Here is a 13502-nt window from a genome sequence, read left to right as displayed (position 1 = left end):
GAAAATTTTGTAAAATTTTGTAAAAATTTTGTAAAACAAAATTTTAAGCCATAGTTAGGAAAAGAAAAACATTTGAAACAAATTGAGCTGTTTGGGAGGCGAAAGAGTCGAATCTTATAGGTGAGCTGAATCCAATGATCTGAATCATTAAAAAAGAGACTGAATTCCTGTCACTAATCTGAAAGGGATTTTTAATTGCCTTAGGAGTGGGCGGAGTCAAAGGCACACACCGATGACATCAAATGATTGGGAGGAACGGTTTTTCAGTGTGGTAAAAAATGACGTGGTTGGAATCCGAAAGAGTTGACTCTGAGCCAAATGATCTGACTCACTAATAAAGAGCCAGAATTCCTGCCATTAGTCTGGAAGAGATTTATAAGTGGCTCAGGAATAGGAGGAGTCTGAGGTGCACACTGATGACATCATATGGATGGAAGGAACAGTTTTTCAGTTTAGACAGTAATGAGCTGTTTGGGAGCTGAAAGAGTCGACTCTTAGAAGTGAACCAAATCAAATGATCTGACTCAGTGAAACGAGCCAGAATTCCTATCACTAGTCTGGAAGAGATTTATAAGTGGCTCAGGAATGGGAGGAGTCCGAGGCGCACACTGATGACATCAGAAAGTGGAAAAAACAAAGCGTTCTTGAGGCACAATTTTAAAGAAATTGTGTTTCACTTTGATTTATGGATAGTTTTTTTTTTCCACGACAAAGTTATATAACGCTGCATTTAATTCTCATTGATAATATAATGTTTATTCATTTTCTATCTTTGTTAATACGAGTGAGTCATTTTAATTCTCTTTCTCTATCGCTGTGTGTCTGTTGTTTCTCAGGATGACGTTCCGGTGAAGGAGATCAGCATCACGCATCATGTTAAAGAGGGCTCGGAGAAGGCCGACCCCAAGCAGTTCGAGCTGCGCAAGGTCCTGGGCCAGGGCTCCTTCGGGAAGGTCAGTTGCACATTTCGTGTGTGTGTGTCTGGGTGTGTGTGTGTGTGTGTGTGTGTGTGTGTGTGTGTGTGTGTGAGTCATCGTTTGTTGTTGTTGCTCTTCCACCTGCACTCAGAGGCAATTAGCAGTGACATGAGGAAAAAAGGAAGGAAGCCGGACATCATGCTGGAGCGGAGAAGAATAATTCTCATCTTCCTGAAGACAATCAGTGAAATTAGTCATGGAGACCTGTTAAGCCCTGGTCGCTATGGATACTGTCTCGTTAATTCCTTAGTGTGGACGTTTGTTTTTATAACTAGAGCCCTGACCCTGCGTCTCTTGCGTCTCTGTTTCACCTGCGCAGGTGTTTCTGGTGAAGAAGATTACCGGGCCGGATGCAGGACAGCTCTACGCCATGAAGGTGCTCAAAAAAGCAACACTGAAAGGTAGGACACTTTTACACAGCGCAGAAGAATGACCTGTGTGTGAGTGTGTGTGAGTGTGTGTGTTTGCATGTGAGTATGTGAGTGGAAAAGAGGAAGCAGCCTCAAGTGTTTGTGCAAAACCGACCTCTAGTTCCCATGGTTTCGGCTGCTGCCCTGTGGTTGACGACGCAAATAGTGTGTGTGTGTGTGTGTTTGCTGTTTTGTCTTTGACAGGATGTTTTGAGTGTGTGTGTGAGTCATGATGCTGAATTGAGAAGGTCAGCTCAACATGTAATCACTGTAGTGATTACTAAAAAAAACCCTCCTTTTCACTCTGAAGAGGTCCTTTTCCACTGGTTTTAGTGTAGTGCTAACTGCTCCGCTATTGTCAGCGCTCAAGTGGGAGAAATTACTCATACGCGCATCACGGACGTCAGCAGAAGCTCCACCTGGTGTCTGAAGGAAAACTGGAGTTACAGATACGTCTGTGTGTCTACAGAACAGCTCTGTCCACATGTGTACGTGTGTTCCACCTAAAACATTAGGGCTTTATGAGCCTTCAGAAAAGATCTAGCTGTGATTTTCAGCTCATTTTTATTTATTAAATTCATCATGGTTGTTGTATTTAATCTATTGTAGGTCTGGACATGAATAGTCACCTCGCAAGTAACAGCAGTGATGCATAAGTGAATTATTTACAGCTACAGGATGTAAGATTTAGGAAATTTGCTCTCTTTGGTTGAAAAAAAATTATTTTGTGCGCTACTTTTGTGTTGCATTAGATGCAGTTTTCAACAGTCAACAGACAAAACTTTCTTATCATGACTGTTGAAAACTTTTCTATATATGTATGTATATATATATATATATATATATATATATATATATATATATACATACATACATAAATAATAAGTAATATAAATATTTTATTAATTTTGATATATTTCAGAAAAGACTATTTTATTATTTTTAAAAATTGACACTGAAAAAGTTGTTATTATTATTATTATTATTATTATTATTATTATTTGAACATCAGCTGCTTCTAGTCAGCTTGCAGTCATTTCTAAAAAATTCCAAATGTAATAAAAATCTATCACGATATATCAGAAAATCGACATAATTTATCACGACATCGCTATTGCATCGTCACACAGCTACAAGAGGCTAGTTCCACAGTGAGGATGCGTGAACAGTAATGACACCATTACTGTACTGACGTACTGTGTGGTCGAAGGGTGCTTTAACTTCTGATCAGATTCGCTGTGGTTGAAATGACCTTTTTTTTTCTATTTTTAGGAAAGAGAAGCGTCTAAGTTCGTTAGAAAACATTGTTGGCGGGTGCGAGCAAAAATAACTGCAGCAGCAGGCGGGATTGGTCAGAAATTCTTTCGACAACAGGAAGGAGTGGGATTTAAAAAAACAGCACATACGTCTATCTTCTTATGATCCACGAGCGCTGCTCAAGGCTCGCGGAGTGAGTTTATGATCTGTCCACGGAGCTCCATGTGTCTCCGAGGTCTCAGAAGGTCGAGAACCAGCTGAATAACGTTAGTTAGTCTTGTCAAGCCTTACCGGAAATTTTGATGTCGTTCTTTTGAGTATGAACGCAAGTACAACATCTCTAATGGATATCGAGTAAAAACTGAGGTATATCTGTACAAGGTAATGAAGATTTCTTATTGATTAAGAAATTCAAATTGACATTAAAAATCACATCCCTTTGATCTGGTGGTAGTTTTTACCCGTGGATGTGAGCGGGTGGGGAATGAGGCGAAGGCACCACGTGAGCCGCGGCGCTGATGGCTACATTTTAATCTGCTCGGTGTGATTTTTTTACCTACTGACGGTAAATGTACCGAAGTCCTGTACCTTAAAGATCTAAAACACTCGCTTCTCCGCTGATATGTTACACCCCGACTGTTCTCTGTGCTCTCTGAGAGGATCGGCGGTTCTCTGACTCTTTCCCTCTGCTCTGCATGTTCTTTTCTCTCCTTTATTTAATTAGTCATCCAGTGCCATCTGTGTTATTCTGCGTTTGCCAGAGAGCAAGGGCTCTAGAAGGGTGTGCATTTATATAGAGGTGATTTAGTGGAAAAGCTCAGCTGTGTGTGTGTGTGTGTGTGTGTGTGTGTTTTCAGTACGCGATCGTGTCAGGACTAAGATGGAGCGAGACATCCTGGTGGAGGTGAATCACCCGTTCATCGTTAAGCTGCACTACGGTGAGTCTCGGCCAGTCGACGTGATTAATGCCTCTCGTTCCACCGCCCGACTCGGTGTTACGAACTTATTAAACATCTCGTTTTCTCTCCCTCGTTCTTTTTCTAAAATCCATTCATCACCAGCATTCCAGACAGAGGGAAAGCTTTATCTGATTCTCGACTTCCTGAGAGGAGGAGATCTGTTCACTCGTCTGTCCAAAGAGGTAAAACAGGCGTTGTATGCTCAGTGTGTATACGTAAGTGTGTTTTTTCCTTCTTTTGTCTTTTTCTTCACACGTAATAAGCTATGCATGCTGCATCACCAGGTGATGTTCACAGAGGAGGATGTGAAGTTTTACCTGGCTGAGCTGGCTTTGGCACTGGACCATCTGCACGGACTGGGAATCATCTACCGAGACCTCAAACCAGAGAAGTAAATAACCGCAGCTTCGTGTAATAAATCATCCACCAGACCTGAGAACCTTCACACATCCTGTGCATTTTAAAATCAGAGTACGCTGCTAGGGCTTATCACACAAAGTGCACCAAAAGAGCGCTTTTTCCCCCAGTGAAAATGGCAGATGAAGTATACATCTTGAATATGACACTTATGTAACTCTCTGATTTTAACTGATTCAAATCTTGTTTTACGGGAACCACCAGGCACTTGGGGAAAAAGTTTCCGTTTGTCTAGTTTCAGTTAAGACACTAAAAAGTTTACATAAACACGTTATTAATTATTCTTAGTATATTGATCTAGGAAGAAGGAAGGTGTGCATGTAAATTTTTCTCATTCTAGTAATTGCACTATGATTGGAATAATCCTGATCTCTACCTAGTCCTGTTAAAAATTTCTCACGCTGATTTTGTGTCTAATTATCACATTTGTGTAACATTCATTGTGTACACATGGGCACACTGAAAAGACAAGGTGCCTCTTTCTCACAATGTTTTTCACGATTGTATGCTGTAAACGCGAAATTACGTCAAAGATAATCTGATCTTTAAAGCCGAGCGTCACTGCTAAAACTCACAACGCTACCAGGTTAGTAATCAGCTCACTGCCGCGTGACAGTCAGCAGTTAAATGAGAAGAGAGTAAAACTCGTTAGAATGAATTATATTAAGCCACTCGTTATATGTGTGTCGCTTCTGCGTGTCGTAGTGCCACGTTCCACAAAACATATGTACAAAGTCCACCAACACACCACGCAGAAGCGCTGGGGAAGCGTCACTCCTTCACGCTTTTCTAGCACTAGCGCTGTGTTTACGTTGCCATGGAAACGCCGCTGTCTATCATTATGCAGTCTGACAGTGTGCAATACGAAGCTTTAGTTCTTTAGTTTTTAGTTATTTTGAAAATGAATGTATATACTATTGACTTTTTTATTTTTAAATAATGCACTTTGTTTTTAGAAGTGATGTAACACCAATATGCACACACACACACACACACACACACACACACACACGCATGCACACACACTTACATTTTAATATGTAGAGGGACTGCAGTAACTACAGCGTGTGCATGTGCGTGTGTGAGCGTATGTGTGTTTGTGTGTGTGTGTGTGTGTGTGTGCACGCACGCGTGCGCGCGTGTGTGTGTGTGTGTGTGTGTGTGTGTGTGTGCGCACGCGCGCGCGCGTGTGCAGTAGTGGGGTTACGGCTCCCTCGATAAGGAATAACGTATTAAAGCCATTCATTTTGTGAACGACTTTCTGACGTTTGAATTTGTGTGATTTCAGCATCCTGCTGGACGAAGACGGCCACATTAAGCTGACGGGTGAGTAATTCCAGATCGCTGCCTTTTCTTTCTCAGCATCATGCTCATGCGCTCCTAAGAGACTTAGAACAATCAAGTAGTTCAGTGTTTTTTACTGTATTACACCATTATTTACATTATTTACGTTATTAGTTCACCACTTCATCTGTGGCTCAGAAACTGTGTTAAAGCAGCAGTTTGTCTGATTTTTCTGATACCTGACAAACCGTCGTCATTTTGCCAACCGAACCCAAACCCTCAGTCAAAACTACACATGGTTTACAAGTTACCTTTAAAGGAAAATGGGCGGGGCCGAAGAGTTGTGGTCCAGCCAGGGGCGGGGCTAATTTCTGGGCCAGAATAGTGTGAACAAGCAGAGCGCAAAGAAACTAGCGCAGAGCAATATTAGGACTTCACAGTTTTTGTAATATCTTTCAGTGTATATGGTTATTATATGGATATGATTATTATTTATTTCTAGAAACACTTTAAAATTATTATTTTTTTTTTTTTTTTAAAAAACTGTGTCCCGCCATTTTTTTCAACTGTTCATTTCGTTAACGCGACATGGCCATCTTATTTTTTGCTCAGTAAGAATCAGTGAGAATTTTTGGCCAGCCTACTTTTTTCATTTTCAAATTGTTTTAAATTTCTATGCAGTTATAAACATGTAATCAAAGATTAGTTATTAAAATGTAAAGCTTCTCAAAATTAACAATTTTACGATCTTAACAATTTCCATATTAGTATTAGGTCCTAGTTATGTATCCAAGACTCAGTGCAGAGGTCTCACTGTGTGTGTTTTAGACTTCGGCCTCAGTAAGGAGTCGATCGATCATGAGAACAAGGCGTACTCGTTCTGCGGGACGGTGGAGTACATGGCTCCCGAGGTGGTGAACCGGCGAGGCCACACCCACAGCGCTGACTGGTGGTCGTACGGCGTACTCATGGTGAGTGTCATGACTTCCCCCACCGTCTTGTAGATCGTTGTTGCTTTGAGGGTCTCTTACATGACGCAAACCAAACACAACACACTCTTCACCAGCGGCGGGTTTGTTTTCTGTCTGCAGTTTGAGATGTTAACCGGGACGCTTCCCTTCCAAGGCAAGGACCGCAAGGAGACCATGACCATGATCCTAAAGTGAGTGCTGGGACTGAAAATCAGCCTGTGTTGTTTTCTTAGAGAATAGCAGAATAGCAGAATTTCACAGAATAGCAGCAGATATTGAACTTTAGCACTTCCACTTTACAGAAAAAGTTCTGTCTGGAGCACGTTTTGGGCAAAAAAAAAAAAAAAAGGCTCACGTGATGAGCACACTGAAACCATAATGCTCTTACCTATCCTAGCTAGTATCACCTAAATAACTAGAATAGCTTGCTCTCTAGATTAGATTTCTACAGAAAATCCTGGCAACTTGACAGTATGCAGTCTCGGTTAAAGTGTAACGTCACATTGCGTGCCGGTGAACGTCCCAAAAATAGACACGTTAGATCGTTGGAATGTTGGCAATGAAATATTTTCTATTCAACATGTCATAAAAACGTTCCCCCGCTGCTTGCAGCCTGATTGCATGAGAGGTAAAAGTGTCACCCTGTGCTTTTCCTAGGTCAACTTTTTCAACTTTTGGAAGCCCCACTGTGAACCCCCCCCCCCCCCAAAAAAAAACACACACTTCACAAAAAAAAAGAAAAGGCGGCACCTTCAAATTTGATTACATGTAAAACGTCGGCTGGCAGTTAAGTGTGAATGAAGGCATACGCTTATCAGAAGATAAAATCCACTAATGGAGGACGTGGTCATACTTCAGCCCCAGTGCTCAAACACTTCACCTTCTATAAACACAAAAGGCTGGATGGGGATCACAGTGAGTAATGCTGTTAGGAGTGGATTTTAGTGAAGTGCCCCAGGCCTGGGCAGATGTGTGTGATAAGCTGTAGTAGCAGAATCAGTGGAGCGAGGATGAAGGCTAGAGAAGCTGATACGAGCACAGAAGCTTCCATATAACAAAGAGCATCTTCACGGGAATGCAGATTACTCATGGCCCATGACAAATTCTCTCATCCTCGTTGTTGAAACACATTTTAGGGGTTGATAAAATCAACAATAGAGTTTGTTTGCCCTAACCATAGATACAAAAAGATAGACATCTCGCTGGGCCAAGCTAAAGACGTCATCTCAGAGAGAGCAGGTTCCCAAGATGCACTGAAATCATGCTCATTTTATAAAGTGAACAAACACTATATGGCCAAAAGTTTGTGAACACCTGACCATCACACCCATGTGCCTGTTGAACGTCCCATTCCAGATTTATTCCTTATGTTGCAGTTATAATAAGCTCCACTCTTCTGGGAAGGCTTTCCACTCGATTTTGGAGCCTGGCTGTGGGGATTCATGCTGATTCAGGACAAGGCCTGTGGCTTTAGCTAGCTTTTTTATATTACTTTCTTATTATTTATCTTATCATGGGTTCTCCATGACTTATTCAAGCTAATATCTCTGAACTTTGGTTCGTTTGGTCCTCCAGCAACTGTTTTATTTCCTTTCTCACACATCACCCTCAGTGTTATGAATGATTAGCAGGATAGCCCGAAAACTAGCGCTCGAGATATTTCTCTTAGCAGAGAAGAGCTCAAATTTTAACATGGTGTTAACGATTTCTCACACGTTTCTACACGCAGTGCTGCTAATCAGTACGAGTTTATAACAGAAGAGTAGACAATGTTCCACCAGCCGCAGTCCAGCTAAACCAGACGTGTACCTAGTGTTGCTGTGATCTGATTCCATCACATCCGTCCCATCCATCCACTCATCCATAGAGCCATCCATTACTCAGATCCATCCATCCATTCTTCCTGTCTGTTTAATAGTTCTGTTTATTCCTCTGTCATATACATCCAAGCATCCGTTTCATCTCCTCAGTCCATCAAATTGTTGTATCCCATCCACTCGTCCATCAAATCCATCCATCTAAACCATCCATCTATTCATTTCATCTGTCTATTCATATTATCTGTCACCTCATTTTTTACCCCTTCCATCCATCAAGCCATCCAATCCATTCATCCATTTGTCCCATCTCATTTTATCTATGCCATCCATTCATTCATCCATCCAGCTGTCCATCTCATTTATCATTCCATCCATACATCCTGTCTCATCACATCTATTGTCTCCATCCATCCATCTTATTCCATTTATCTATCCAACTCATCCATTAACTACCCATCCTCCTCGACCATGCAATAAATCCCTCCACCCTTATTATTTGCCCATCTTCGATCTATCTATCTATCTATCTATCTATCTATCTATCTATCTATCTATCTATCTATCTATCCAACTCATCCATTTAACTCATTTGTCTATTTTTCCATCTAATACATTCATTTATGCATTCATCTATCCATCATTTGCATCCGTCCACCATCAATCTATCCATCCCATTCTATATATCTATCCAGCTTATCCATTAACTATCCATTCTCCCCATCTGTCCATCAAGTCCATCCAACCATCCATTTATCCAACTCATCACATTATCAAACTCATCCGCTGAACTCATTCATCAATCCTTCCATGTTAATCCATTCATTTTTGTTCAGATCCTCCCATCTCATCCATAAGCATGTTTATACTGTTCTCATGTTTGAGGTGATGTGTTGCTATTTTGATTTCATATTATTATTATTATTTCCTTTATTCTTCCTGATGTACTTTGTTCTGCCCGTTCTCCTGCTGTAGGGCGAAGCTGGGCATGCCGCAGTTCCTCAGCTTGGAGGCTCAGAGTCTCCTCCGCAACCTGTTTAAACGAAACCCCTCCAACCGGCTGGGTAAGCCCAACACCGCTAACACACACACACACACACACACACACACACACACACACACACACACAGTCTAATGTTCTACTCTTCACTACTGCATTGTGAAATCGTAACATTTGCACTGATTACTTTGTAGCTGAAACAGCTGTTGAATAATGTTTGTACAGGTGCAGGTCCAGACGGGGTTGAAGAAATAAAGAGACACCACTTTTACGCCTCTATTGACTGGAATGTAAGTGTGTGTGTGTGTGTGTGTGTGTGTGTGTGTGTGTATGTGAGTGAATGCTTGTGCTTTCTGTGCACAGTGTTAGAAATAACACACAACCCCAATGTGGTTTATGTTCCTAAAACAGCGTGAGCTGAAGTGTGTTATTTCTCGTACCATGAAGATTTGCCAACAACTGCAATTTTTAATTTATTAATGAAAGACATGTTGTGCTCTTTAACCATTTATAGTTACATTTAATGTTATGATACATCCACATCAAGTCCCTGAGCTGTTACTATAGAAACGATAATGCATTAAAACGAGTGCATTAATGTTACCCCGTGATTTATGTTACACCCGGGACTACTGTCACAGCCGTGCTGTTATAGAAAATGAATCAACACCCTCTGATTTGAGAATTCAGCAGTGGTTTACTGTAGATGCCATGATTGCACGCCGGTGTTAATCTGTATCATCTGTTTTTTATCACCAGAAATTATTTCGGAGAGAGATTCAGCCACCTTTCAAACCTGCTTCTGGGAGACCTGACGACACGTTTTACTTCGACCCAGAATTCACAGCTAAAACTCCCAAAGGTGCGGCAACAGAGCAGCCACTTAACCTTGTGTCCCTTTATTTTCACTGAGTCCCACATGAGTAATAAGCTTCCCTGGAAATGTGTAACATCGTTCCAGAGAAATAGATAACAAACAGAGAAGAGGATGTTCACTGAATTACTCATAAAGTGTGTTGGGGGAGTTAAACAGGAAGTTTAGTGAGAGTGTGTGTGTGTGTGTGTGTGTGTGTGTGTGTGTGTAGACTCACCAGGTGTGCCCCCTAGTGCCAACGCCCATCAGCTCTTCAGAGGTTTCAGCTTCGTGGCCATCAGCTCAGAGGAGGAAACACAGCCACTGCAGAGTAACATGAGCTCTATAGTGCAGGTAAATACACCACACACAACTTCTTATTAACAACAACTCCAGAATTATTAGCACCCTCCAGGAGAATGGATAATGTATAGAATAATTACTCACCGACCACTTTATTAGGAATGTTCACCTGCTCATTCATGAAATTATCCAATCAACCAATCATGTGGCAGCAGCACAAGCATACAGTCATGCAGATACAGATCAAGAGCTTCACGTCAAACCTCAGATTGGAGAAACGATATGATTTTGACCGTAGCATGGTTGTTGGTGCAGGATTTGAGTATTTCAGGAACTGCTGATCTCCTGGGACTGCTGACAGGAAGGCTACAGTAACTCGAGTAAACACTAAGCACACCACACTGAACCCTGGGCGATTGGGCTGCAGCAGATCACATCAGGTTCCACTCCTGTCAGCCGAGAACAGGAATCTGAGGCTACAGAGGGTGCAGGATCACCCAAACTCGACAGTGGAAGACTGGAAAAAGACCAAGTGGCTTTTTTTTTTTTCAATTTTCAAGTGTCCAGTTTTGGATTTGCAACCAGCACATGGTGGACTACATTACAAGGAAAAGCCCTAAAAGTCCTCAGAGCAAACCTCACAATGTAATGTTCTCTTTAGAGGATCATCCACGATCTTCTATAAATCTCTCCAGCCTCATCAAGCAATTCCATAATAGGCCTATTATTTTGGGGTGCCAATAATTTTAAAAGCATAAGATAATTTATGTGTGAAATTGATTGGGTCTAAATGAAATTACATTACAGCATGTAATGTTTAAGATCAAAATATAAATGCTTGTGTTGTTACGGTAAATATTCATTACGCCTCATTTTTCCAAGAAGAGTGCCAATAATTTTGTCTCAGAAAATGTCCCCTCGGATTTTCCGAACAAATTTCTGACCTTTATTTCTGAATAGCTCACTTTTTATTATACCAGACTCTATATAGTTTATATTACACTAGCATTAGAACTGGTAGCTGACAGGCCCGGACGAGTCTCACGCCTGCTTGTCCTCTTTTTGTCCTCAACGCAGCAGCTTCACAGGAACACGTCTCAGTTCAGCGACTCGTACGAGGTGAGGGAGGACATCGGCGTCGGCTCATACTCCATCTGCAAGCGCTGCATTCAGAAAAGCACGGGCATGGAATACGCCGTCAAGGTGATCACTCAGTTCTGCTGTAACTTTCTGTTCCTGGTTATAATAATTATAATACATGTCATAACCTTGTGTACTCATATGTATGTATGTGTGTATTTTTTTATAACCAGATCATCAATAAAGCCAAAAGGGATCCGACGGACGAGGTGGAAATTCTCTTACGCTACGGCCAGCATCCCAACATCATCACTTTAAAGGATGTGAGTGTGTAGAGTGCACTGGCGTGCGCTTGTGTTTCAGCATTACATTCAGGCGGAGTTACTGCTCTGTCCTTCGAGCGACATGTGATCCCTCTAACCTAACAATATTTTTATCCAGTAAAATGACTAAGCAATGTAATGTGATCCTGTTACTGTCTTCAGAGAATATTTATAACCAAATATATTAGATAAGTTCCATCATTTATATGGACATGATATCATGTTAAGCCAACTGCAAATGATTTTAGTGTCTATTCAGTTAAATTAGGATGCATTTCAGGGTTCATTAATCTGGTATAAGCTGCATATAGGTCGAGATGAGACTGTTAACGTAGTTCTGAGCGATAGATAAGCAAGTTCATTATTTTCCTACAGCAGCATGTCCTGAAGTGTTTTATTCCTCTTATACTGCAGCAATTTGCTGGCCATTACATTGACATCATATTTGTTATCCATTTATAGTTACATTTAATGTCATGGAACATCCGCAGAATGTTAGCTCCTGTTATCACTTATCACAGCTATAAAGAAGTCATTCCCTCACCATCCTCTTCATTTTTCTCTCTTAAAGTTGTTTAGACAGAAAATGCAGCTTGTCATGTTACTGAGAAGCTCAAACCCCTCTGTCATGAAGACTTTCCCATGTTGGAAAACTTAAAGTTACAGCTTTATGTCTGACTATTACAAAGTGCTGACACTGGAGACTCCTTCCATAAATGTTAATAAACATCTCCTTACAGAAAACGTATCAACAGTTACACAAGCTATTAAATCCGTTTATGTGAAGCATCTGCTGTACAAGTCTCTGTGTAAGCTGTTACTATACGATGCTAAACAATTTATTTATGAAGCATTTAGTTAATAGAACTAAATTAGTCTAAAATTGAACCAACCTTTTTAATTTCAAGAATGTTGAGAATGTTATAGATGTTTTTTCCCCCATCTATTGTCCAGTCCTACATAAACATGACTCGTTACATTTTTAGATATCGTGCACGTTATGGAGATAGGTGATAGTCCGCACCTTAAGTACGAAGAATAGTGAAATATCCAAGCACTGCTCGCGGTGGTGAAATTGCTCTCTGTGTTCTGCAGGTGTATGACGACGGCCGCTCGGTTTTCCTGGTGACGGAGCTGCTTAAAGGAGGGGAGCTGCTGGATAAAATCCTCAGACAGAAGTTCTTCTCTGAGAGGGAGGCTAGCGCTGTGCTCTACACCATCACCAAGACCGTGGAGTACCTCCATGCGCAAGGGGTATTTATCCACATCAACTCCAACGTTCCCATCATTCCATATCATGCCCCAGCATCCCATCATTCCATATAATGCCCCAGCATCCCCATCATTCCTCAAAATCCCCATCATTTCATATCATGCCTCATCATTCCCCATTATTCCCCAAAATCCTCATCATTCTACATCATGCCCCAGCATCCCAATCATGCCTCATCATACCCCAAAATACCCATGATTCCTCATTATGCCCCATCATTCCCATCATTGCCAGTGTTCCTCTACATTTAAGCTCCTCAGACAAAACAATGAGCCACATCCACCAGCAGCAGCACTTAACTGTACACTGTTGTACAAATGTAAAATCCTTAAAAGTCTGGATGTGCATGCTGATAAACGAGCACTTCAATCATTTATCGCTTCATGTAACTTTCCTGTTCCGTGTTCTCAGGTGGTCCACAGAGACCTTAAGCCGAGTAACATTCTCTACGTGGATGAATCCGGAAACCCTGAGTCCATCCGGATCTGTGACTTTGGCTTTGCCAAGCAGCTGAGGGCAGAGAACGGCCTGCTGATGACGCCATGCTACACTGCGAACTTTGTAGCACCAGAGGTACA

General features: G+C 41.4%; 1 protein-coding gene across 4 annotated transcripts in view; it reads left to right on the top strand.

Annotated features, from left to right (window-relative positions):
* The window catches only part of rps6ka3b (ribosomal protein S6 kinase, polypeptide 3b), a 50649-nt gene that overhangs the window by 31171 nt on the left and 5976 nt on the right, over nt 1-13502 (top strand). For 3 of the 4 annotated variants that reach the window (XM_026937833.3, XM_026937834.3, XM_026937831.3), the window contains 16 exons: nt 837-953; nt 1297-1378; nt 3502-3582; nt 3706-3785; nt 3888-3994; nt 5309-5346; nt 6133-6275; nt 6396-6466; nt 9068-9156; nt 9318-9382; nt 9852-9954; nt 10178-10299; nt 11326-11451; nt 11562-11651; nt 12747-12905; nt 13336-13497. In XM_026937833.3, coding sequence (XP_026793634.3) covers nt 837-953; nt 1297-1378; nt 3502-3582; nt 3706-3785; nt 3888-3994; nt 5309-5346; nt 6133-6275; nt 6396-6466; nt 9068-9156; nt 9318-9382; nt 9852-9954; nt 10178-10299; nt 11326-11451; nt 11562-11651; nt 12747-12905; nt 13336-13497 — 1635 coding nt within the window. The remainder of the gene's footprint in view (nt 1-836; nt 954-1296; nt 1379-3501; nt 3583-3705; nt 3786-3887; nt 3995-5308; nt 5347-6132; nt 6276-6395; nt 6467-9067; nt 9157-9317; nt 9383-9851; nt 9955-10177; nt 10300-11325; nt 11452-11561; nt 11652-12746; nt 12906-13335; nt 13498-13502) is intronic. The other variant, XM_026937832.3, reaches the window with a different exon arrangement.

The sequence above is a fragment of the Pangasianodon hypophthalmus genome, chromosome 22 (assembly GCF_027358585.1).
Source record: "Pangasianodon hypophthalmus isolate fPanHyp1 chromosome 22, fPanHyp1.pri, whole genome shotgun sequence".
Classification (NCBI taxonomy): Eukaryota; Metazoa; Chordata; class Actinopteri; order Siluriformes; family Pangasiidae; genus Pangasianodon; species Pangasianodon hypophthalmus.
The sequence above is the reverse complement of the archived record's forward strand: the minus strand, read 5'-3'. Positions and strand labels throughout refer to the sequence as shown.